The sequence below is a fragment of the Acromyrmex echinatior genome, chromosome 13, assembly GCF_024713525.1.
Source record: "Acromyrmex echinatior isolate Ae372 chromosome 13, ASM2471352v2, whole genome shotgun sequence".
In the NCBI taxonomy this organism is placed as follows: domain Eukaryota; kingdom Metazoa; phylum Arthropoda; class Insecta; order Hymenoptera; family Formicidae; genus Acromyrmex; species Acromyrmex echinatior.
Genome location: NC_141864.1, coordinates 2,201,353 through 2,228,609, shown reverse-complemented (window position 1 = coordinate 2,228,609; position 27,257 = coordinate 2,201,353). Strand labels below are relative to the sequence as shown.

The 27,257-nt window shown below is 32.3% G+C and overlaps 1 protein-coding gene and 1 pseudogene across 4 annotated transcripts in view; one reads left to right on the top strand and one right to left on the bottom strand.

The window, feature by feature from the left end:
* LOC105147674 (aminopeptidase N) overlaps positions 1-25,931 on the bottom strand; it is a 33,576-nt gene extending 7,645 nt beyond the window's left edge. Inside the window, exons 1-15 of one of the 4 annotated variants that reach the window (XM_087412302.1) lie at positions 25,594-25,931; positions 25,200-25,299; positions 25,031-25,131; positions 24,699-24,958; positions 24,250-24,447; positions 23,772-23,912; positions 23,330-23,665; positions 23,106-23,256; positions 22,790-22,916; positions 22,394-22,484; positions 21,927-22,110; positions 15,633-15,843; positions 14,758-15,035; positions 13,819-14,018; positions 12,528-12,704 (exon numbers count right to left, since the gene is read on the bottom strand). In XM_087412302.1, coding sequence (XP_087268428.1) covers positions 12,528-12,704; positions 13,819-14,018; positions 14,758-15,035; positions 15,633-15,843; positions 21,927-22,110; positions 22,394-22,484; positions 22,790-22,916; positions 23,106-23,256; positions 23,330-23,665; positions 23,772-23,912; positions 24,250-24,447; positions 24,699-24,958; positions 25,031-25,114 — 2,438 coding nt within the window. In that variant the 5' untranslated portion in view covers positions 25,115-25,131; positions 25,200-25,299; positions 25,594-25,931. The remainder of the gene's footprint in view (positions 1-12,527; positions 12,705-13,818; positions 14,019-14,757; positions 15,036-15,632; positions 15,844-21,926; positions 22,111-22,393; positions 22,485-22,789; positions 22,917-23,105; positions 23,257-23,329; positions 23,666-23,771; positions 23,913-24,249; positions 24,448-24,698; positions 24,959-25,030; positions 25,132-25,199; positions 25,300-25,593) is intronic. The other 3 variants (XM_087412303.1, XM_011058846.2, XM_011058848.2) reach the window with 3 other exon arrangements.
* Positions 15,850-19,573, top strand: LOC147907497 (uncharacterized; annotated as a pseudogene).
* Positions 25,932-27,257: the final 1,326 nt, after the last annotated feature.

The window sequence follows — 27,257 nt, the reverse complement described above, 5'->3', positions numbered from 1 at the left end:
CAAGATTGCAAAAATGTTGCGAAATATTACTGCAATATTTCGGCAACATTGCAACAACGTTAAAATGTCCATTTAAAAAATATTGATATGTAATGTTGCAATATTACAACATTATATATATATATATATACAATATTAGGTTTTGTGCACAGTGGAGAAAAACTTGCAGCATTATTGCTAAAAAATTATAATAAAAGATTAATATTGCTGTGATATTACAACGTTACTGCAATATTTTGTTATAAGATTTTGTACTGTATAACTTTAAATATAAAAAAATTAAAAATAGGTGTTAAATGTAATATATAATAATAATATTAAATAAAATATGCTTTATAAATAATTATATCTTTATACAATATTTTATATGTCTTATATCTTGTTATTATTGTGTCCATTGTGCGTTATATTTAATCCTTATTTCTAATTATTTTATGTCTATAAACTATTGGCATAATTCTTATAAATTAAAGACATTGATTATATTTATACCTTATGATTGTTTCCACTAATGTAAATTAACTTTAATCTACAACAAGTTCAATTTATTCTTCATTTTTTTTTAATCCTTAGAATCAGAAAAATATGAAGATAAATGAAACTGAGATTAAAATTAATCTATATCGGTGAAAATGGACATTAATCGGGTTTAATAACATTCATAGGTAAAAACTAACCAGTCATTCCATTTTTCAGAGAAATATAGTTATGGTTAGTTTTGTAACTACAGATGTTATTAAATTAAGTGTGTTGTGTAAACGTGATGATTAATTCCTATTCTTCCATTATATCCAGGTCCTTACTTTATTGGATTATACATAAATCGATATGTACAAGTCTTAACTCAAAGCGAGCTTTCTAGCAGAGGCACAAATCGATACAAGAGTCATTCTGTCTTTATTTCTTACTGATTATTGAATAAGAATAGGATGACTCTTGTGTCAGTTTGTGTCTCTCTTGCTGGAAATATTTTTAAAATATTGCTGCAACATTGCTGAAGTAATATTACAAAAAGAAGTCTTCACAAGTCTTTGTAACATTGTACTGCAATATGCAACGTTGAAATGTTGTAACAATGTTGCTATAAGTTTCTGACTGTACGGAGAAGCCATTTTCAATGTTGTTAATTATAGTTAAACGATAAATTTTTAAAAATTGAAATCTAAAAAATTAAAAAATTGAACGTCGGAAGTGTACAAATTAAATAATTGTGCAAGGACGCATCTCTGGAGACATATTCACAGGACACGTTCAGGATTTCTGTTATATGCTACATAGCACAGTTATGTACAATATCCTAGCGATATTTCGAAAAAAAATTGCGTTATTGTGATACGTCACTAATTACAATATCCAAATCATATTTCAAACGCCTTTTATCATATTTCAAGTGTAATATAATATTGATTTTAGAATATATTGAGATGTGATAAAAGGTGGACACATTTGGATATTTGAATAACATCACACCTGATGTTTTGTCATCTCACAATATCTCTAAGATATCATATGGATGAGCTATGTGCTCTCTAAATATGAATCAATGGGTAATCATTGATATCAGTGCCACTAGTCAATCAGTGAATGAAATGTGAGATCCCTAACCTATCTAATCTTTATTGTATGATCCAATTAACCTTGCTTTAATAAATTCAATGAATATAGTATTAGAAAATTGAAATTAACGTGCAAATAACAGTATTTTAATTATATAATGCTCAAATATTCTTCCTTTTTTAGTTGGACTCTACTGCAGAATATCCAGTGCCAAGTATGCCACTGGGTAATTATGTGACTATTCACTACAGATTCAGATTTAGAGGCGTATTACAAATGATTTATATTTTCGCCTTCCTGCATACTATACAGGGTGTCTCAAAACAAACATGCAGAAACATGTTTGTCCTTAAAATTACATATTTCTGACATAATTCTAAGATAATTTTTTCTTTACCAAAATTCTATGCATAGCTTTTTGAATTATAAACAAAAAATAGTAAGCAAATTACGGGTCGCATACGGAAGGTAGGCAGGGGCGTCACAACGCACCATTTGACACCGGCGCTCAGTTTCGATCAGCTGCTTGCGATGCGTGAAACGCGTGACACGATGATACGTGCACGTACACGTATTTCATCTCTCTCTTCCTCCCCCCTCTCTCCTATCTTGTAGAGATGTCTTCATATCGCAATCGAGCTGGAAAAAGGCAGGATAATTTCGTGACCGTGAATTCTGAGATTCTCATAAATCACCACACCAAACAACTAAGTTTCTGTTCTTTACATCAATTGTATCGCGATCACGTTTACACGAATTGACAGTAATTAATAGTAGTGAGCCAATAGATTCGTTTGTAAAAATTAATCAAATGCGTGAATAAATCCGTGAACGTATTGATACGCAATACAATTTATAAAAGGAAACTTCTGCTAATTGCTCTATGCAATTTCTTTCTTGAATTTAATTCTCAGTCGCTAAGTAATTAATCGGTAGTTAATAATAACGAACTGATAAATTCGTTTGTGATCAAGTGTGCGTGAAATGTTATAAGTGATACAATTAATATGAAAGACAAAAATTCGTGTAAACGTGATCGTGATACAATTGATGTGAAAAACAAAAACTTATTGTTGTTTGGTGTGAATTTATGAGAATCTCAGAATTCACGGTCATGAAATTATCTTTCTAGCTCGACTGCAATATGAAAATATCTCTACAAGGTAGGAGAGAAAAAGGGAGAGGAAATACGTACGCGTATCATTGTTTCATGCGTCGCAAACAGCTAATGGGAACTGAGCGCCCGAATCGGACGGTGAGTTGCGCTGTCCCTATCTATTTCCCGTACACGACTCGTAATTCGCTCACTCTTTTTGTTTATAATTTAAAAACTACGTTACGTATAGAATTTTGGCAAAGAGAAAATTGTTTTAGAATTATGTCAGGAATACATCATTTTAAAAACAAATGTTTCCCATACAGCACAGAAAGATTGCAGAAACATTACAATATTGCATTGCGTTGCAATATTGGTGGTTGCGGAACGTTGCTGAATTATTGTTGCAAAATTCCAACAATGTTAAGATGTTTGCTTTTTGTTATATTGCAACAAAACGTCCCAATATTGCAACGTAATGTACGAGGACAAACCAATAAGTTCTTAAAAAATCTGTCAGAGAGCATTCGCAGTGTCATGTCACATTACTTTTTGAGAAGTAGCATCTTTCAGCTGATTACTGTCAAATTTTGAACGGAATTCATCGCGTGATTTCATTTCTGTAGATGATTAAAGCGAACAACTTTTGTATTTTTTGATGGAAAAAAACGAGTTTCGTGCAGTGATCAAACATCTACATATGAAAGGTTTAACGCCGAAAGAAATCAAAGCCAAGTTGAATAATGTTCATAGCACATCTGCATCAGCGTTTGCGATTGTATATTGAATGAATTTAAATGTGGTCGTACATCCACATGTGATGCACCTCGTTTGGGACGTCCAATTGAAGCTGCTACGCCAGAAATCATCAATAAAGTCCACGATATTATTTTAACTGATCGACGAGTGAAAGTGCGCGAGCTTGTTGAGGGCATATCACATGGCACAGTGATTTCAATTTTGCACGAACGATTGGGTATGAAAAAGCTATCGGCAAGATGGGTGCCGCGTTTGCTCACTGTGGACCATAAGCGCGACCGTGACGATTTCAAAACAATGTTTGGAAATATTTCAACATAATCCAGATGAATTTCTGCGTCGATTCATTACTATGGACGAAACATGGGACATCCATTATTTCACACCCGAGACGAAGGAACAGTCAAAACAATGGACTTCACCGAGTGAACCAGCTCCGAAAAAAGCGAAGACCATGAAGTCGGTCGGAAAGGTGATGGCCACAGTTTTTTGGGATGCACGCCATATAATTCATATCGATTATCTTCCGTCGGAGCAAACAAACAATGACGATTACTACGCAACCTTATTGGACCGTTTCAACAATATTTTAAAGACAAAACGTCCCCATTTAGCGAAGAAGAAAATGCTCTTCCATCAAGACGATGCACGGGTTCACACATGCCCGGCACCGATGGCCAAATTCAATGAATTCCGCTACGAATTGCTTTCCCATCCAGCATATTCGCCAGATTTAGCCCCTTATGATTATTTCCTGTTTCCAAACCTGAAGAAATGGTTCGGAGGAAAAAGATTCACCACTAGAGAGCAGCTCATCGCCGAAACAAAGGCTTATTTTGAAGGGTTGGACAAATCATATTATTCGGACGACTTGAAAAAGTTAGAAAATCGTTGGATCAAGTGTATCGAGCTGAAAGGAGATCATGTTGAGAAATAAAAATGAATTGATAAAAAAAATGTATTTTATTATGTTTTCCTAAAAATTTATTGACTTGTATTTGGATAAATTTTTTACGAAGAGTCTAAAATAAAAACTATTTCTATATATATATATATCTCACTAACTTTAATTTTTCTACAAATCGTATTTCTAGTGATATGTGCTTTCCAAAAGCAATTTTTTATGATAAAATCATAAAATATTCCAATAAATATAGTATTAATTCTAAATAAATTTATTCGTACGGATAAAGCATGTATGTGTGTGCCCCAAACAAACTACAAAATATTATCCACATTAATATAATAATACAGTCAGTAACTTGATAAGTTAATCATGGTTAAGTTAATCGCAGTGATTCTCTTTAATTCGAAAACACTCCTAATCAATTGAAATTGATTAAAAAATGGTGGTATGAAATTTATTAACAAAATTCAGGCGCTGATTTATTCTTGCGTTCACATCAGGCATAAATACATCATCGATCACATATGAAGATTATGCGTTTCACGGGTGTCCTCCGTGTCTAGATCCATTCTTGGAATGCCAACATTTTGTGAACCTTGCAGTCCACTTCATTATGGTGAGAAGCAGCCTGATATTGAGCTGTTTCCTTCGGGCTGTTTCTTTTGTATTACACTACTTTTTATACTACTTGTTGAAGTGGTGGGAGAAGAAAAGAATTGTGGGTGGTAGGAATGGGGGAGGGAAATTGGTTAGTCTTCAATAATCGAGAGAATGATTTTCCATATTTATTTGTTTGTTATGTTGTAGCCATTATCTCTATTTAGATTGTTAGGGTATTTTTATATCTCTATGGCTTCTCTATACTTTCTTTCTGAAAATTATGATGTAAAGTTGACTATTGTGATCGTTTTGTGAAACAGTATTTGATGTCCTATTTCGATGTTGTGTTCTGATAATGCTGATTGCGTGACGTGTTTTAGCCTGACATCACGTTGGTGTTCTTTTATCCGTGTCCTATCTTTTTAGGTAATTTAAAGATAGGTAGTTTAAAGATAGTAGTCGGATATTGTGTTTGTTTAATATCCTGCCAATCCGATCTGTTGTTCCTTTGATATATGAGAGAATATATGGATAGGATCCTTTCGTCTGGTTGTATCAGAGATCATTGTCTTGTTTGCATGTTTATTGATTGTTTTGATTATGTCTTTTTTGTCGTGTCCGTTTATCTGTAAGTTTAGTTTTAAGTGATTGAGTTCCGTCTGTAGATGTTCTTTGTCAGAGATGGTGAAAGCTCTATGTATAAGTGAGTTGATTGCAGATTGTTTTTGTGTTGGTGGTGTGACTCGGTATGTAGATATCTATCTGTGTCTGTGAATGAAGCATTTTGAGAAAGAAGTCCTCAGAAAAACACTCAAAAAACTAGAAGTTTGGTTTTGTTATGTAGACGACACATTTGTGATATAGAGACAAGGCAGAGCTCTCCGTAAATTCCTTATTTTCTTTAACAATTAATATCAAAATATCCACTTCACTATAGAGGAAAACAGAAAACTCCCTTCCTAGATGTTTTTGTCTCTAAGAAAGTTGATGGTACCTTATGTCAGGCTAAAACACGTCATGCAGTCAGCATTATTAGAACACAACATCGAAACAGAACATAATACTGTTTGATCAAACGACCACAATAGCCAACATTACATTATACTTTCCAAGAAAGTATAGAGAAGCCATAGAGATATAAAAATACCCTAACAATCTAAATAGAGAGATAATGGTTACAACATAAATAAAATATGGAAAACCATTCTCCTGATTATTGAAGACTGACCAATTTCCCCCTTCCCCCTTCCACCCACAATTCTCTTCCTTCCCTCACCACTCCAACAAGTAGCGTAATATAAAAAGGAATGACCGGAGGAACAGTTCAGTATCAGGCTGCTTCTCACCTTGATGAAGTGCAAGGTTTACGAAATATTGATATTTCAAGAATGGATCTGAACACGGAGAAAACCCGCGAAACGCATAATCTTCATATAGAAAGAAAACTTGTGGAAGCCTCAAGAATATCATCGATCACATAGTTAATATTTCGATAAATCGTTTTCAGCAGCTTAATTGCTTATCATCTTATCCGATAATGATGCATTGATTGTATCCAAATTCGATATTATATAATCTTTTGATTTCATATTTAAAATAAATATAAAACTTAGCTAATGAAATGGTTAATCAAATAATAGATCAATAAATTTTTTATTTAAATATAAAATGAATTATGTTAATTATATCATAAAAACGACTGTTAAACTAAAAGACTGTACTACATAAATATTGTAAAAGCATGTGTGAAGAATCTTTTCGTGAAGAATTATTTGAGCTGGTTTCACGAACGCCAATTACTTAATTGGCCGTGGAACTGACTAATTGTATTTGCTGTTTAATAGAATTGACCACTTATAGTTGACAGTTAATCACCGATTTGGCTTAATCGAGTTGGTGAAACCGACCCTTTGTATATAATATTAACAATGTATCCAATTAATAGTAGTTTTAATTTTTCTTCGAGGATATTATTGAAGGTCTTCTTATTCTAACCCAATGGCAACTTTAATTCTCTCTCAAAAATTATTACTTTAAAAAAAATTATTACTTTAAAAAAAATTAATGTATTAAATTAAAAAATAAAAATCCAGATGCTACAATCTTAATTAATTAAGTTGAATTCTATCAAATCAAAAAACAAATGGTACTATCTTTTGTTATTTATTTACTCTAATATGTATCATTCGTATAAAAGATTTGATATCAACAAAATTGGCGCAAATTAAATTCCATCTAATTCGAATACCAATTTAAATAAATAATATTAACTTTAATGTATCATTCCTATAAAAGATTTGATATCAACAACTGTGGTGCCAAGTTAAATTCTACTATCAAAATAAAACCCAAGTGATACTATCTTTATTATTATTTACTTAATCCAAATGGTACTATCTTTAATAATTATGCAATGAAATCTAAGTATACATATATAATATTTTATTAAAGGATTTTCCTATTCTAATCCAAATGATTTAAATTTTTCTTAAATGAAATTATTATATCATAATTCATTCAAAGACAAGTTGCCATTATAAAAATTAACCTCGTTAAGCTGGTTTAATGGAGGAATCTGTCTCCTATAAGCGTATGATTAATCAACATGCTGATGCGTGTTCGGATTTCCACTTGGGTGTTCTCCGAGTGTTATGTCTAATTTTTGTTTAACATTCAGTAAATAAAAAGAATGGAGTGATACCTGGGTAGCATTCGGATGGAATCTAAACATAACTCTGAAAATAATTAATTAAGTCTCTAGATAAATACGAAGATCAATACGGTCAAAACACGAATGTTGTATATATAGCATACAGAAAGGCGAAAATGTAAATCAAAATCAAAATAAAGACAAAATGAAGACAAGGACAATGTCCCTGTATGTGTGATTTCCGATTCGCAGGAGTTTAGTTTCCTATGTCCCCTGGAGCGGAACTTGCAGATGCGCAATCAATGCGAGCCAATGACAAACGCTATTCCGGTGGATCTATTGAAAGTGATCTATGGGAAAGCTCTTGTGATTGGTCAACGCTAATTGCGCATTCCGGAAATTCTGCTCCATGGAACATAGAAAAACACATTTTTTAGTGGAACGGAATTGACTGAATGAAGCCACGATGACAATCATGAGCGTTCCGCACCATGGGACTGCATCATCAGAGATGCGCTCCCATAGGATGCGGAACTGCGGATATGCATAATTGCGAATATGCAGTACTGCGGAACGTTCATGATAGGTCATGGCTTCATTCCGCCGATTCCGCTGTTTTCTGTTTGCGCAAATTTATTGGCTCCAGTCCGCTGAACGCAACCTATGTGATTCCGATCCGCAGGAATTCATTTTCCTATGTCCCATTGACGGGAATTTGCGGATGCGGAATCAATACGAGCCGCTATTTCGGTAGATCTAAAGAGAAATGAAAATTTTATTTCAGTATCTGCAATGTATGCTTGCATCGCAATATTTCGTCGCTGTGACTTCTTAACCTGAATAATCATCGACTTCAATAACTAATCATGGTTCATGAGGCAGAGCGACACTTTTTTTATCAAACTTTTACTTATTTTTATATGAAAACGTTTCGATTGGATGTATTTTCATCACTGTTATTAAATCCGATTAAGTACCGTATAAATGTGATCACAGTTCCTTAATCTCGATATTATTTGGATAACCTAGACATTTAATTATGCGAAAATACATTGACTAAAAATATTTTTATCAATAACCGGAATTTAATATTATATATAATATAATATAGTTTAGCCACAATCGCACTTATTCAACTCCTTTGCGATCGCATGACCGTAACAATAACTTCAACTTATACTGTAATCTCTGCAGAGTGTATAATGTGTAAAATGTGTAGAATCATTGCAGTGCTTGCAACGCTCGCTGATCAAGTGTGATGTGACTATGCATTGCTAGCGCCACATTTGCATCTTGCGCCAAAAATTTCAAAAGGACATTTTCCCCACTCCGTAGCGACAACGTTTCTTATTTTTTTTTAAATAAAAGTTTTAGATTCGTATTTTGCAATATATCTGCTTGTAGAGCACTTAGAGAAAAAAATAAAAACACTTTTATTATATCCCGAGCGGTCGATTGAACGCTTAGAACTTGATCGGTTCAGCCCTTATTGAAATCTGATAATCTCGATCTGGCGCAATTCGCCGGCTCGCGTAAAGTAGCCACGGCAACGTCGTGTAGCTTAGCGCCGAGAAATTACCAGTGTCTCCAGACAAATATTTATGTAATGCATTTGACTAAAAATTTTTAATTACAACGCTACGAAGATGACATCCTTAGACTATCCCCAGAATGTCCTGATATAGTCAACATGATTCTGAGGACGTCTTGTGCTATGAGTTATAATCTGTTAGGGCCGCTATAAATGTTATTTTAGCTGAAATTTTCCTTACACATTTCTTATCACTATAAATCATGTTATTTAACATGATTAAATATGTTTTTGCACAATCAGGATATGATCATCCTGATAGCAAAATGTTAGCAATTTGGGATCAAATTTGCAGCAAATTCAATCATGTTTTGACAAAACTATAGCATCTGTGTCCGCATTTGCCTATGAATTTGTCGACAAAGCCTGCTAACGGGCTATACCAGCAGATTAGTGGCAGTCAGAAATCGAACAGAGTTTGCTCGAATTCTACCGTCAGGTTATGTAGGACTTTATTCGGTTTCTGTTACCAATCTGCTGGCATAATATGTCTAGCAGACTTTGTCATACTTCTGACAGCAATTTTAGCTGACAATGTCAGATAATACAAACTCTGTGTACAATTTATTGCCTTTTTGCAATCAAAAATTGGTAGCAGACCCTGCTCAAAATTTGTCTTCGCAGATTTTACTATCAAGTATGTTAAGCAATGTAATTAATTAGAGCACTACGCAAAGCGTAGTGATCGTCGCGATACCTTTCCGCTTGCTTTATTATACAATGTTTCTACTTATTCTTTGAGACACATTTTGTCGAAGCTATCGTGTCGTTTTATGATACGTTTTGCTGGAGTATTATTTATTGATGATATATTAATGCGTGTTCATTTGGTCCATGGTCCGATTCATGCTAACAACGCTCATGAGCATCATTTATCTTCGTTTAACATTTGACAAACAATAAAGATGAAATGATTTTTAAGCGTTGTAAGCGTGAATTGAATCACGATCTTGGAGTTACAGTAAGCTCGCGTAGATAACCGCTACATTGTAAATGTATTCTTTTTTATATTTCTTGCCGTTTAATAGGTTTAATCGTACACTATTAGAAACAATCTTAAATTTTTTTTATATATATTAGGTGTTGGAATTAATTCGTAGCGTTTTACAAGTGATGGGAAATACTTTCATTAATGTATTTTTTAATGCTCATGTGAAATAAATAACATTCTTTCATTAAAAAACGCTACGAATTAATTCCAACACCTAATATATTCATCTTTAATATCTACTAGTGAATAAAATTTAAATGTTCTGTAACTAAAAAGATTATTTATATATATGTTAATGAAATTTAAGTTTGTAGTAACTGAAAAATTAAGTGTATTCAAAAAATACTAATTAAAAATTAAGAGAAAAGGCCCCTATTATGAAATACTGAATTCATTTTAAATAAAAGCTAGACGTCTATAGGCAGAATTAAAAAAAATAACAGGTCATTTTAAAGAGAATTTAATAAGCTTTAAGATAATGTTATATAAAATTTAATTCAAATTTCATTTTTTTTTTAAATTAAAGAAATATAATAAGTGAGTAAATCACAAAGTCAAAAAATTGTGCTCCTAATATAAGATGCCCTGAGAAATCAATAGTAAAACGCAAAGTATATCAGTATTGCAACTAAAAAACTTTGTTTAATCTAATATTTCTTATTTAAACTAATATTTTTTAAATACAAACAAACACAGTCAAGGTGCGCGAAAAATGAGTATGCGATACATTATACCCAGAACTCATCTTCAGGTAGTTGAAATCAAGCCTCGTAGAAATAGGCACTCGACGTTCATTTCGGTTGTTTTTTTTTATTATTGTACACTAATAACATTTATACTTTAGCAATGATTTTCACTATAACATGGGAGCATGGGTTATTTCATATTAGAAATATCCTGGGTATCTCATATTATGATTTTCACGCCTTACGGTTTTGCGCTCACCAAATCTAACTTCTGTAATTAAGCAATTCAACATATCCCGTATTTTTCTATTAGTACGATCTTATTCTATTACTACATGAAGAATTTATTGTCAAATATTTATTTATTAAATAATAAACAATGTTTAAAAGCTCATCTCAATGAAACTGGAAGATATCCAAATTCTAATCATTTTTTACAATGACTACAAGCTAATAATGAATTTTCTACTAAACAATTTTCAATCCAAGTACAATAAATTCATGGTGGAACCATTAGATAGCGTCTATTATTAGTTTAGCAGAAACGCTATCTCATATTAGGCACCTATCTCATAATAGGAGGCTTTCCTCTATTAGTTTATTTTCATTAAACTGTTCATCAAATTTAATGCCCATATTATATTTAAAAAAATCTGTAACTTAGATTTCATTCACATCATTACTTTTCAATTATACATTTCTTACATTTCATTAAAGCGTTTATTAATTTTTGGTCACAGATCCCTTATATTACCTACATTAACTCCTAAATTAATTTTTATACTACGTTCGTTAGATTTAGTGCACACGTTCATTATATTACTACTGTAACTTAGTTTTCAGTTATATTATTCATTACTTTTCAGTTATTACAAACTTTCATTACATGTTACTTAAAATTCATTATGAAATTTCTAATAGTGTAGTATAAAATAATGTAATTAATGATTTAAAGGAACAAAAAAATAAAAGAACTTCAACTAAAAGAATATTGGATTTGCAATGTACAGATTTGCAATTATTAATTATGAGATTATTTTGTAACGATAAGAAATGTGTAAGGAATATTTCAGCTAAAATAATATTTTTGGATAGTGTAGATGCGGCAAAACACATAAAATCGCCATGCGACGAAGCGTCATCCTTCCCGTTGGTGCTCGCCGCCGCTGTCGAATTAAATACAATGAGTCGTGCTACAAATTCGTGCGACGTGGTTTCACCGCGCATTGGCTTAGACGTTTTATTTTTTAATTTGAAAACTACAAGAAATATCTCAAAATAGTATATTTTTAATAGTAGTTTAGTAATAATAGATTTTTTGTTCCCCTTAATCCTTTCTACGCCCCCAATGCGACTCCTACCCCATTTCTGAGACATAGTATATATAAAGCAGCTGAATACATATACAAGAAATGAACGTATGAACTTATGAGTACATATGCAGACTAAAGAAATTAAACTTACTTGTACTAACGAGGTTTAATTTTATTCAAACAGTACTCATTTCAAATTTTTAAATGATCTACATGTTTTATTCATATTGCAAAACACAAACTTTAAGTTTGTTAGGAATGTGGAGAATAGTCTTCAAGAATTTTGAGAAAATTATATTTAAACACTTTGTTTTTTTGACTGTATGTTGTAAGAAATAGAATTTATTCAAAGCTGTAAATTTTGTGAATATGCTGACCTTTCGATCTTGTTTGCATCCTTCGGACATCCAGCGAGAGTCTTCAATAAATAGGTGCGCTCGTTCTGTTTTCTAGCTAGGCTGGTCTTCGGGAAATTTATGACTCGCTGCAATCCAAACTCCCATTCTTCGTCGGTGCCCCATTTGAATACGGGGCAAAGGAATTTGTTGGCGACCCTGCGAAGCATAATTCTCGCCAGTTCAATAACGTTTTGTTATTACTGATAAAATGCATACTTATTAATTTAATTAACTCATAATTAGTGACACCTGGATGTGAATTCGCATCAGCATCAACTTGAAAAAATTGGTATTGTTTAACATTCTATTTTGAATAAATAACATTTCGTTTTTTGAAAATTAAATATTATCAATTGATTGGTTAGAAAATTTTACATTGAACAATATACGTTTTACTTTAATTTTGTTTTTAACTTTCAGAAGATATTAAAGACATCTAGTGCGTCCAGGTTTTTATGGATGTTTCGAAAGGGACATGTCCCTTACGAATTAAAAATATTTCACTTAAGCTATGTTTGAATTGAAACAATTAAATAAGTATATGTATAAAATAAGTTTCTTAAATAAATTAAGGCGGTTCTTTAGTAAAGTGCTGAAAATTTGGGATGAGCTCACCCAAAATTACAAATATCTACATAATTTCTATATTACAAATATCTACATTAAATATTAAAACTACGTGTATAAGGTTTGCTTTCTGTTCCTGCACTAGAACTGAACTGAATTGAACTAATCCAAAATTGATGAATGTAAGCGTGTAGACAAGGAATAAAAAACTTTTAGTTTAGATAAAAAGATAAAAATGGCGTTCCATATTGTTTACATGGAAGTATTAGATTCGGGTGATGAAATTGAATGCAATTTCATTAAAAAAAAATTCTTAATTAAAGATAATGATGACACAAAATGTTTTTATATGTAAGCTTGTTATTATTTATATATATTTATCATTTTATTACTCATAAATTCTTGGATAATTATTTAGAAGACGCCTCTCATCTTTAATTTTAATAAAATTATGCTCATTTATCGCATTTTTGCAAACGAAAGAATCTGACAGTAAAATGTCATGCCTAGGCTCGCAAATCGAGATATTAAGCATTAAAGTTGACGATATTTTATCATTAACTTACCGTAGAATTTTACATACGTTAATTTTGGTACTTCAATTTCATTATATAAAAAAATTAGTCATTTCTATACATGATAATTCGATTTACTAAAAAATTATCTTAATAAGTGGTTTGTTCTTATAATTTCTGATACTGACGGATTTCCTTTGTCCGGCTCTTCGTCAGTCAACCATTTTTTGAATTGATTTCTGGCTTCCATAACGCAAGGTTCATATCCAGCACGGCAAAGGAAATTCTGCATAAGACCACGCATGTGGATTTTCCAGGAAGGTTCATCAGGTTGAGGATTCTCTCCAAGTTCCAAGTAGAGAGGCTTCAATAAGCTTCGAATATACGCCTGAAATTAAATTTTATTTAATTGTTAATTAACGTACAATCTGATGATAACAAATTAAAGAATAACCTAGATAGCAAAGCGTGTCTCAGCAAAATCACACAAATTTGTGATTGCTTATGATTTTGGCAACTTGCTATAGATTTGTCTTCAATGATTTCGAATATACCGACATTGTAGCAACATGCAGGAACAACATGTATATGCCAGCAGTTTAACAGCAAAATAGCTGCATCAATGTTATCTTGTGTTGTCGGCAATATAAAAGCATTGCATGATGCTGCATATTATTATGGCAACATAATGACAGTAGTACGAATTTTGATGATGACGATTTTAAAGTTACCGGCAAACTACTGGCAAGTTGCTACTCAATATTATCATATCATGAAGGCATCAAGAAATGAAGACAATTGCTGCAATTCTGATAGCAACACATGCTTAGCAATGCATACTTAGCAATATAGTAACAAAACATGTTGTTATCTGGGAAATTTAAGTCGGAATTTTTCTATATGACGTATTTTATTGTGAGAGAAAACTGACGTATACTGATTGTGAGAGAAAAAATAGTTACAAATATTATAAACTATAGTTCAACTATAGTTTATAATTACAATTACAATTTCTATTTTAACGATAATATCGAATATTAGCTGCATCTATTCAATTTTGTCATTTATAATGCTAATATTGAATATTAATAATTTTAATGAATTGATCAAAAGCAACATCTACTCACTTCAAATTTCAAATATACGTCCAAGCCCTCGATGCGCCGACCGATATGATTAATCATTGTGAATACTGGTTCCCAAACCACATGGCTCTTTTCTTCCTTGAGGAAGAGAGTCATGTTCATCGCAACGCCAAAGCACAGTTCGCCAGCGTATGCCAAGTTCCATGCATCGTGCAGAAGTTTTGCTCTGGTTAAAGGAGGTATTTTCTCACGATCTGGCCCTTGCAGATATTGCGACAACATCCTCCAGTTGCACGTATCGTAGTTTACCGGGAACATTCCTGCGAAGTAATATTATTAATTCTTAGTAAATATGGTTGAGTTATTCATGTTCTGCGCATTTCTCTTCTTTGAAATACTAGCATTTAGAACTTAGCTTATAATATCCTTTATTCTTTTCTTTTTTTTTTAAATACAGAATTTTATAAATATTTTGTAAAGATGTTAAAGTCATAATATATGTAAGAATAATATACGTAAGAATCACTTAATAATCACTTAATAATTTTTAATTTATATGTGTAAATGCGATGAAATTATAGAATATGAACGATTATCGTGTATAGTAGGAACCAAAAAATTATGATGTGAATACTAAAGATTAATTACTAAAAAGGAAAAATGAATTTGTACGCTTTCAGCACATGATATCTATAAATATCTTCATTTAGTTGATGCAAATTTTTTCTAACCATTTGAAAATATTTAACATTTACAAGATATACATTAAAAAAAATCAAATGTTGGTATAAAAATGTAAAATATAATATAATTAAAGAGAAATCAAACTATTTTAATTAAAATCATTAATATTGTAATTTGCTTAGAAATAATTACAATGGTTTTCTATTGAAAATATTGTTCGAATATCCACCTACCGATTTCTTCGGGATTCACAATAATGAAGTTATCTTTGTCGGTAATGTCCGAGATAGTGTAATTTTTCGGTACATTTTCTTTTTTTAGCCACACAGTCGGTTTAGTGTTGTGAAAATTCAATTTATTTTGTGCCTGCATCACGATCGGAATGTCCCACTGATAGGATACTTTCGCTGTAGATTGCGGTGGTATATCTCTCAAATAGACTTTCTAAAAGCACAAATAAAGTGTTACTTATTTATAAGTGTTATTTAAGAATATACAATAAGATGTTCTTTTATCTTCTTTTTATTCTAGGAAAGATTTAAATTAAAATTTTCATATATTATTATTTTTTCATTTACCAATATTTATGTAAATAATTAAGTGTAAAATAAAGTAACAAAAACTTTAAGAAATATGGATTAAAAAAAATAAGTACAGCAAAAATTGTAGTATATATATCTATATAAAGGCATTTTATAATCGTATGTATAAATATATAAAGGCAATTTATAATCGTAAATCTAAAAAAGTATAAAGTTCTGCTATTCAAAAGATTTAATGATCTAAATATTCAAATAATTAAAAATTTGATATATATTTTATATTTTTATGGAACAAAACTCGTATATGAATTAAATGTAGAATTGAGTCTTCTTCTAATCGATATTTTCATATGCGTAACGTATATGTCAGTAATGCATTAAATATATTAATCCTTGATTTTACTAGGAGCTTTCCAGCAGAAGCACAAATCAACATAAGAATCATTCTGTTTTTGTTTCTTACTGATTATCGAACAAGGATGACTCTTGTGTCCATTTGTCTCTTGCTGGAAATATTTTTAAAATATTGCTGCAACATTACTGAAATAATATTGTAAAAAGAAGTCCCTGCAACATTGTATTGCAATATGCAACGTTGAAATATATTATTGCTGCATTGTTGCAGCAATGTTGCTATAAGTTTCTTATAAGTATAAGCTGTGCTGTACATTTTCAATGTCGTTGTTAATTATAGTTAAACGATAAATTTTTTAAAATTGAATGTAAAAAATTAAAAAATTGAGCGTCGGAAGTATACATATTAAATAATTGTGCGAGGATGTCATCCTGGAGATTCACAGGACACATTCAGGATTTCTGCGTGTTATATGCTACATAGCATAGTTATGTACAATATTCTAGCGATATTTTGAAAAAAAATTGCGTTATTGTGATACGTATCACTAACTAACAATATCCAAATCATATTTCAAGCGTCTTTTATTATATTTCAAGTGTAATATAACATTGATTTTAAAGTATAATATTATAATTGAGATGTGATAAAAGATGGATATTTGGATATTTCAGTAACATCACACCTGATGTAATTTTGTTATCTCAAAATATCTCTGGAATATCGCGCATATAGATGGGCTTTTTAAATATGAATCAGTGGATAATCACTGATATCAGAGTGCCAAGTATGTCACTGGTAATCAGTAAATGAAATGTAACTTACAGAGAAATAAAAGCATCCCTATGTATAACAAATCAAAATAATCTTACATGATTATCTTGGCGTCAGAAAAAAACTGTGTGTTTGTTGGATACCGCGAAGGCCCCAAAAAAAAGACGCATCAAATGGTGCAAAGAAATGCTCAAACAATATGGTCACAGTCGATCCAGAGCAATGTATAACATTGTAATAAGTGACGAATCATGGATTTATTGCTATAAATCGGAAAGTAAGCGATAATCGAGTGTGTCAATGTTCTCAAAGGAGTCGCATCCAACAAAAGTGAATCGCGACAGAAGTGGGAAGAAAATGATTGCATCGTTTTTTAGGAAAACTAGTCCTATTGTGTATATCGCGCTTAAAAATCGTCATACGATTAATGCTGAGTGTACACAACAATTTACCTGCCGATTGTATTTGAAAAAAATTTATCAAAATCGGCCAAGATTGCGCATCATCTTGTATCAAGACAATGCATCGTCATTCAATGCAGAGGAAACAACTTAGTTTTCGATCTACTAACTTAGACTATCCACAATTAATGTGACTCATCCATCTTATAATCCGATCTGGCACCTTGTAATTTCTTTCTGTTTCCATACATTAAGGATAAAATGCGTTTGAAGTTTAATATACCAATGTGTGAAGTTGGCCCCGCATTTTTCGAATTTTGTAATTTTTTAAATTGCATTGTTTGAGTCGCAAATTGCAGTTCAATAACATGCGTTAAAAAAAAACCTAGCCTATATTAATATATAGGAACGAAAAACTTCAAACTCCAATAATTTACGAACGGTGTGAGATAATCGAATTCTGCAAATAGATAAACAAATATATAAAATGAGGCTCGAAAGAGTCTATCAGTGAAAAATGTAAAAAAACCCATCAAAACCTACATCAGCTGTTCGGATGCACAGAAAATTCTTTATTTTCGTGTGAATGAAACGAATAAAATATACGAGAAGATGGCATCTCATTGAAAGAAAAATATTCCCAAAAGGGAATTAAAGCGTTGGAATTAGTTCTTAATTCAACAATTTTTAGTTTCAATGACAAATTTTATAAACAGACTTTTGGTGTTCTGATGGGTTCACCATTATCACCCATTGTGTCGGATATTGCTATGCAAGATCTTGAAATGAAAGCATTACAGAGACTTTCACCATTCTTTTATGTGAGGTATGTTAATGACATTGCGTTAGCATATGATGCGTCACATATTGATACGCTGGTGAACACCTTTAATTCATTCCATTCCAGATTAAAATTTACAATTGAAATAGATGAGGACAAGTTAGATTTTCTTGTCAGCTTAATTAAAAAAGGAAATTCTCTTATTCAGAATTGGTACCACAAACCTACTTTTTCTGGTCGTTATCTAAATTATTTTTCTAAACATCCTTTATACCAAAAAGTGGGAACAATCGTTGGTTTAATTGATAGAATTCTTTCTTTGTCCCATCCTATTTACCATTAAGAGAATTTTGAATTAATAATTAAAATTCTTTTAAACAATAGATAACCACTGTTATGGAAACTCATTCTCTGAAATCAAACAGGTTGTCAAAAAAATTTAAACAATAAAATGATAATACACCTATGGGTAAGACAACGAACAATAATGAAGATAAAATTAATTGCAAGTTTCTTACAATCTCATTTATACCATTTCTATCAGAAAAGATCAAAAAATTTTTTAAAAGAGACTCTTTAATACACATGGCATATAAAGGGATTAATAATCTTAGGGTATTCATCAGAGATCATAAAGATGTTTGTCCCAAGCTATCTTACACAGACGTTGTATATAAAATTGATTGTCGAGATTGTGAAACATCGTATATGGGCCAAACAGGATATTTGAAGACACGCATAAATAAACATAGAAATCACATAAATTGGAACACTACACAGCATTCCGTAATAACAGAACAGAGAATTAATTATCAACATGATTTTGATTGGGAAAATATCGGATATTAGACAAGGAAAAGGTACTCGTACTTAATAAAAGACTGATTTCGGAAGCGATCCATATAAAGCACCAGAAACAGAGTTTGAATTTACAGAATGATACGTATTCTTTAGACACTATACATGAATTTGTTTACGGAATTGTGACGTTGATTTTACTCTTTTTTGTTCTTATTTTTATTTTTATTTCAATAATTACATGACTTTATTATTTTGATCTCATTGTATCTCTGACTGTCGACATTACAAAACTTTACGTCAAGTTGCGAGAAAACGCTTACATGTAAGTTGACATAATTAAAATTCAGACAAATGATTTTAATAATTCTCTAATTTTTCGTTTTCGTGTTTCTTTTGAATGACTACACAGCAAATCTGATAATCTGTTGAACGATGTGATTCTACTTAGTGACGCAATGTACCTACAGAGTGCGTTATCAAAATCCAGACAAATTTCAATTTAAATTTTCCGCTATATTGTGCCTCCGCCAGAGATTGTTGTTGGCGTCCGAAAAAGTCTAATACTTCTAGTATACAGTCATATTCTCAAAATACTGCGATATTGAAACCAAGTGCAGAGTATAATCGAAGAGCCACGATCATCGGATCTTCGATTATACTCCGGTCTTCGCGCTGGGCGCTCAACAATGGAAATAATTCAGTTCTTTGGATACCCGAGATCAACCGTTTATGACGTTGTGGCAAAATATACGGCTTTAGAACAGTCTAACGAAGGTTCCAGTATGCCAGCGAGGAAGAGTCACTTGAAAGAACGCATCGCGAGAATCCTCGTAGTATTGAAAGGACTCAAACGCTGATTTCGGATGACCCAGAGTAATCATTGCGAAAATTATCGTCGATCGTTGGTGTAAGCGAGCTAACAATGCGTCGAATTGCCAAGGAGGACCTTTGATACAAATCGTACACATTAAAGATACGACAGATGCTTCCTGAGGCTGTTAGGACAAGCCGAGTTGCTCATCTCGGCTCCCATTCTGGCCTCCCAACAGCCCAGATTTAAATCCTTTAGATTACTACTTATGGAGCGTAATTAAAAGGATTACAAGCAAGTCTCGGCATCCCAATGTGATGTCATTAAGGATCGCTTGAGGCAGCATTCGTTGGCATGGACAGTGCTACGTTATAGCATGTGTGCGAACGCTTCAGACTGAGAATAGAGGCCATCATTCAAACTAATGGGGGATATATCGAATAATTGTATTCTGCAGGGATCCCCCAAGTGCCATGTAAAAGGATTTTTTGTAATATTTAATTTTTCATTAAAAACATTTTATTTAAAGAAATTGTTCGATTTGTCCGGATTTTGACGCATCCTGACGTCGGTTTTATTTTATGCAAGTAATTATATTATTATTGTATAAGTTAATATTTTTGATCATTGGGCTATTCATTACATAGCTAATTTGGCACTTGGATAAAGAAGAACGAACTAAATTGTCGGGAATCATCAACTTGGAATTTGCGTTATTTATGTAATTTCGATTTATATTTTTTATTGATAAGAACCCGAATGAAAACGAATTTTATAAAAATGTAGATCCGTAGATCTTGAGTAGCACAATTCGTAGAATTCGATTATCTCACACTATTCGCAAGTTACATAAGTTTGAAGTTTTTCGTTTCTAAAAAATCCTAACGATTGATTCATAACTTTGACGATACTGTGAAACCTGTTGGTTTGAAGAAATTTTGCCATAAGAAAAAGTTGATGTACTATCGTAGTACAATTCGGTACAACTGAAAAAAATTCAAAAATTTTTCATTTACTCCCACACTTTTTTCAAAAATTTTTACCGAGCCTTAAGCTAATCTCAACTTTTTATGCGCGTGCTTCATAGATCTTGAGTAGCATAATTCAGCATAACTCGCAGAATTCGATTATCTCACACCGTAATTACTGGAGTTCGCAAATTACTGAAGTTTGAAGTTTTTCATTCCTATATATTAATATAACAAATTGAATTTTTTTTAGAAAACGCTTCATGTTATTGAGCTGCGATTTGCGGCACAAGTCGGCACAAACGTAGCACAACACAACGCAATTAAAAAAATTACAAAATTTGAAAAGTGCGGGGCCAATTTTATACACGTGCCAGATGCGGTAATGGAATGCCAGACGTGCCAGATGGTATGGAAGTGTTCGAAAATCTGATATATAAGGCGCCTCCAGAAAGATGGACAAAATGCTTTGACAATTGACTTTATTGAAAGGAAAAGTGTATTTATTGCAACGAGTATTTTGAGAAACAATAAAGCCAATTTCAGAAATTATTTATACGTTTGTATATGATTTTGCGGAAACTTTCGGAGTAATCTACGTAATACAATCCATTATGCAAATATTTCTTCATGAATTGATATTAATGTTTCTCTGCTCGCGGAAAATTGTATGTTTGTTCTGGATGTAACGGCGCATTTTACAATTAATTCAATTGATATTTATCACGCAATGATATTTTATATTGTTTAAAATAATATATATGTATGTTAATATTTTTATCGAAATTAGATCTTTACTCTTTTGCCTTTTAAATAACGTATTTTTACTTTATTTTTAAATTTCTTAAATAAATAATGAAGCATTTAATAATTTCTTTATTATTTTCATTTATCGAAAACGTTTAGCGTAATAGAATTAGTATTATTGTCAATTCTCGTCAGTAAATATAATTTCCGCTGACAAGAGGAATGCTTTAACCATGTCTAAATAACACATGCGTGGTCATTTCTATTGTTTTATCTGTGAGAAAATCGCATCTGTGCCTTCCCGCATCGCGCGTCCTTGCAGGAAATAACGCTTTTGTCCAGCTTACCTGAGTGAGATTAATTTTTCCAGTTTCGTAATCGCGTATGACCGTGACCAACGGCACTCTGTCTCGATTAATCCACGAGGCAGCGATGCCGTTGATGGTCAGGCCTGGTGGCAGATTGTTCGTCTCGTTCGCCACATCGTTCAGATAAGTGAAGATATCGTTGGCGAAGAAGGTTCTGCGATCTCTAAGCATAAAAGGCACGATATTTTGCGATATATAAAATCTGTGATCAATATTATCGAGAAAAATAGTTGGGAAGCAGTGCGTAACAAAAATAATTTGAAAAAAATTTCAATTGCTTTGAAAAAAATCTTTAATTGCTTACAAATTTACATTTAAAACTTAAAAGCTTCATTTACTTCTGTATATGCAGAAAAACGGAAGTTTGCTTTTACGTAAAAACGTTAAATTGTTGGAGATTAGAATCTCTCTCTGCTTCCCAACTAATTGATGGAGGCAATTACTACTCTTTCGATTGCTGATGGAAGAAATTCCTCACGCTTCTTTGGAATAGGTCGCGCCCAAGAGTGTAATTAAGCATTCGGAAAACTAACTCGGCTATAAAACCCAAAAGGTGAGATAATTAATTTTTATTAATAAACTTACACTATATCGTTAAAAAAATTACATATGCGTAATTATTTGTTTGTGATTATTCTTTTATTTAAATTATGTACTCAATTAATATATAGTTATTTGTTAATTATTTGCTTTTTTATACTATACACTTGATATTAAAATTTTTTCCTTGAATGTCAACTTTATGGGGTAATGTAAATTATAATTCACATCGTTTTTTATAAAAATATTTAATTATTATTGTTCATTTTAATTCAATTATTATTATTATTCATTTTAATTACCTTTAGTCCATGTAGCTTCTTGTCTGATTCCAGCTACTCTTGAAAAAGGTGCTGTCTGCGCAAATTCGTAATACAGAGGATACAACATTGTCATCGGCCATTTTCCTTCCATCTCATTCGGATTGAGCTGTTGAAAGTAGATAGAATTAATTTCTCAGTAATAATATCATAATTTTTATTACAAAATAAAATTAATATAGAGTAATTAAAAATACTAATTTTTGTTATTTGTTATATAATATTTCATAGTAATTACAAAAACATTTACAATTGTAAAATATATCTCTACAATTAAAGAAAGATATCGCAGGCTTACATCGATTGTCGTCATGGATGCTAAGAACGAATTAAGAGCTTTGTTAACCGGTGCATCGTTTCGACGATACGGTGTAACGGATTGACCGATCCATTGATAGAGAAGTTCATTCGTAGTGGTCCAGACTAGAGAACTACTGAGTTCGCTTTCCCTGAAGAAAGTTATTTATTTTATATGTGCTACTTCGCACAAATATAAGATTATCTTTATAGATATTTATATACTTGAAGAACATGAGACCCCAATTGTCGGAAGCTTTACAAGTGCTGTACATGGGAATCGCCATGAGGTCCAATTTCGGTAGACCAAGGGAGGTATTAAAATAATCTTGCAAATAGTTAATAATTTTCACAACTTTGTTAGGGACATTAAGCAATGACTCCATGAATTCTTTGCGACCCCAAACCTTCACCTGCAGTCTTTTTCCATTCATTTCATTAATTTCCTTCGTGGGCTCGATGTTCTGCAGATCGGATATTACGAGAGCAAATTGATTCGTCGACATTCGAGGTGTCTCTGCAAATTCTTCTTCAATTTTGTCGGATGACTCACGCGCAAAGCTTAAAAAAACAGAAGATGTGAAAGTAATATTAATTATCAATAAATTTGCAAAATTTAGGCTAATATAATATTTTGGGATTGAAAGGTTCCATATTAACGTCTTACATTGTAGGCGTGTTTGTACGTGCCGTTAAACCCTTAGGATAAAGTACACTCAGCTTGAAAGTGGCTTTATAAGGTGGTTCGTCCATGCAGGGGAACATTTTCTGTGCGTTATCTAATTGTAAATAAGTGGCTATGAAGGGGCTGAAAAATAAGAAGGAAGTGTGAATTATAATCACTATTCTCACAGCGTTTTTTAATTCATTAATTACAAAAAATTTTTCTATCCTGTAAAACACAAATTATTTCAACAATATTCCAGCAATATTGCAGTATTATTGGAAATGTTGCAGCAACGTTACAAGCTTCTGTGTTATAGAAAGGTTTTTTAAATTTCTTTATATCATACAAACGTTTTAAACGTTTTATAAGTTATAAATTAATGATATTCTGCAAAAAATTCAAAGCAAACATTTGATAACTTACATAATTTTTAAATTTTATTTTGAAAAGAAACAAAAACAGTTGTTGCTGCACTTACTGTTTTCGACCTTCGGAATCCATATATGCGCTTTTGTAAAGGCCAGTAGTTTCATTAGTCGTCAGATTTCCAAAGTATGTGATATCGACTTCGCAGGCACTTCCATTCTTCAACATTTGTTCCAGATAAATGATGTACCAGGATTTCCTATTCTGCCGTTCGGTTCGTGCGATATTGAAATATAATTCGTCTCCTATTCTGTTACAAAGATGACAGAAAATGAGATTCTATTACGATTTTATTATAACGAAAACGAACTATTGACAAAATAAAAAACAATATTTTACTACTTATCATTATAACATGAATACAATAAAAATTATTACTAGAGTTATAAGAATTACTGTTAAAATGCATTCACTTTGCACAAAAATTAAATTACTAGATAGCGTTTTATCTAAACTATGAAATTCTTGTTACTTAATTATGCTTATGTTTTATTTGCTTACGGTTCATCGGCTGGTAATTTGAGCAGTCTGACAGCGACTACTGAAATCTCAAGATTTGGATGGACGTTCAGTGTTATTCTATCACTAGTGTCGGACCAGGTAAGATTGATCTTAACACGACCGTTAAACTGGTTGCTCTCGATGAAAGGTATTTTGATATCCACGTGATAACTGGTCGGTATAACTTCACTCGGTAATCTATATTGACGCATTTTCGTGTAGTAGACATCGTTCAGATCGATACTGCGCTTCCATCGGCCCTGTCATCAAACGAACAATTTTTTATTCCGATAGTTGGATTACGATAATTCCTTAATTCATTGGCACCATACTTTGACATCACTAATGCTTCGAGGAAGACCAGATGTTATCACCAACAGTAGAACGAGTTCTGACAGCAACGTTGCCCACATCATGATGGTACAGAGTGAACCTAAATTATAGTTGATGTTTAGTATAAAGTTATTTAAACATTCACTTGCATATGACAAAAACTTGTACGTTGAAGTTAATCCGATATGAGTCAGTATCAGTTTGGAGTCTTGTGAATAATCCAGTGCCACAGTAGCAGTCGAGAGATCTCATATCACGAGATCTTATCCTGATAAAATTAATATATTAAACTGAGAAGAATAATACATTATTAGATTAAACATTTTAAATTCTAAAAATTTGGATTATCGCTAAATTGATATAATTAAAATAAATCGGTGATAAAATAGAGCAATATGACGCTTCAATTGAAGCGTTTAATTTTAGTAACAGCTTAATCAATTTTTTTTTAAATTTGAAGAAATTAAATTTAGACTTGAACAAACTAAATTTTAAAAACTGTTTAAAAAAAGAAGATCAATTTATCCTTGCAGATCGTAAGAATCTTAATAAAATTTTGTACTGATTTCACGAGTGGAGTATTCTGAAACTTCGTAGAAGGGATTTATTTCGCGTTGTGGAAAATCGCTACTTAATCGATTCCTGGCTTACGGCGTTATCCTCGCGACAGGCGTGCACGCCTGAGGGACGCAGAGGATGATCTGTCAGCGAAGCGCGATCGTGGTTTATGAAGAACCGACTTGGATATTATCTGTATCACCGTCGCGCCGGTTGACCTTGATACTCCTTAAAGAAGAAGCGACTTCCTCTGGGAGGAGTTCGAGAGAACGACTGTGTGATAGCGTAGCCGCGTGCAAACTGTCGCTCGAACGGTTCCTCGTTGGCCTGGTCGCCAAAAAGCGACGGAAACGCGCGGAAAAACACACCGGTGCCAGTCTCGCGTGACGTATCACCCCGGGAATCGGATTCAGGTCCACTTAGGGCAATCGGCGGATCGTCCATCCATTATCCAATCTGGCGATCGCGACCGTCGTCATGAATTGAAGGGGAACCTAATCGCGGCGGAGTCAATTCGGACGAAGAGACAACGACGTCAACGGCCAATCTATGGCCGACAGTGTTGGCCATCAAATTGGGAACAAAGTGCGTCTCGGGCATTGCTTGTTGCAAGGACTTTCGCGCCATTGTATTCCCCTTTAAACACTCGATGCCAGCGTACTTGTCTATATGTCTGTATTACGTTGCTATCATCAATGACACATTATGACACGTGCCGTTGATCTGCGTGCCGGCTCCTGGTACCGACCCCGAACCAAGCCCAATGTGCACTTGGACCACGACACCATATCGCCTTAATTGGATTTGATAGAGTGTTTTGTTCGCGAGTTCTCCTGCAAGATTCTCGCGCAATAACTGGGTCAGTTCTAAGCTGCAATCGAGAACGTGATAGTTACAAATTCGATGTTACGTATATAATATTTTACACAGGTACCGATATTTTTTGCCAAGCGCTCTTGTTTAGATAGAGCGGACTAAACTAAAAAAGCCTGTATCATTTTGCAATTTTCCCAATAGTTAACAAGATATTAATCACTAAAAATTACCGAATATTGGTCTTTAATAATTTTTTTTTTAAATATTATCAACTTTACAGAAAAACTGCAAGAGACAAAAATTGTTTATTTTCTTTTCATAAAACTCTAAGAACTTTTTCAGAATTTTTTATCAATATATCTTTTTAATATATTTTCTTATTTGCAACCATTTTTACCAACATGAGAAAATACGATATTAAAAAATTTCGAAAAAATTCTGAAAAAATTCTCATAACTTTAAAAGAAAACAAACAACTGTTGTCTCTTGTTGCTTTTCTGTAAAGTTGATAATACTTGAGTAAAATGTTTTCAACCAATTTTCAGCGATTTTTAGTAATTAATATCTTGTTAATTATTACGAAAATTGCAAAATGGTAGAGGACTTTTCAAATCCACTTTGACTCAATTAGTCCGCTTTATTCTACATAAAACCGCTTGGAAAAAAATTTCGGGATACCCTGTATATTTTAGAGATTAATGGTATTTAAAAAAAAAAGGATACCTTGCATTGATATCACTATTTGAGAACGTCGTAACTTAATTTAATTTTGTGAAAATTTTTAATATTTAATTAGATTTTGGAAAAATTGATAGGAGTTTCTCTAAAGAGAATATACTACATTTTAGAATA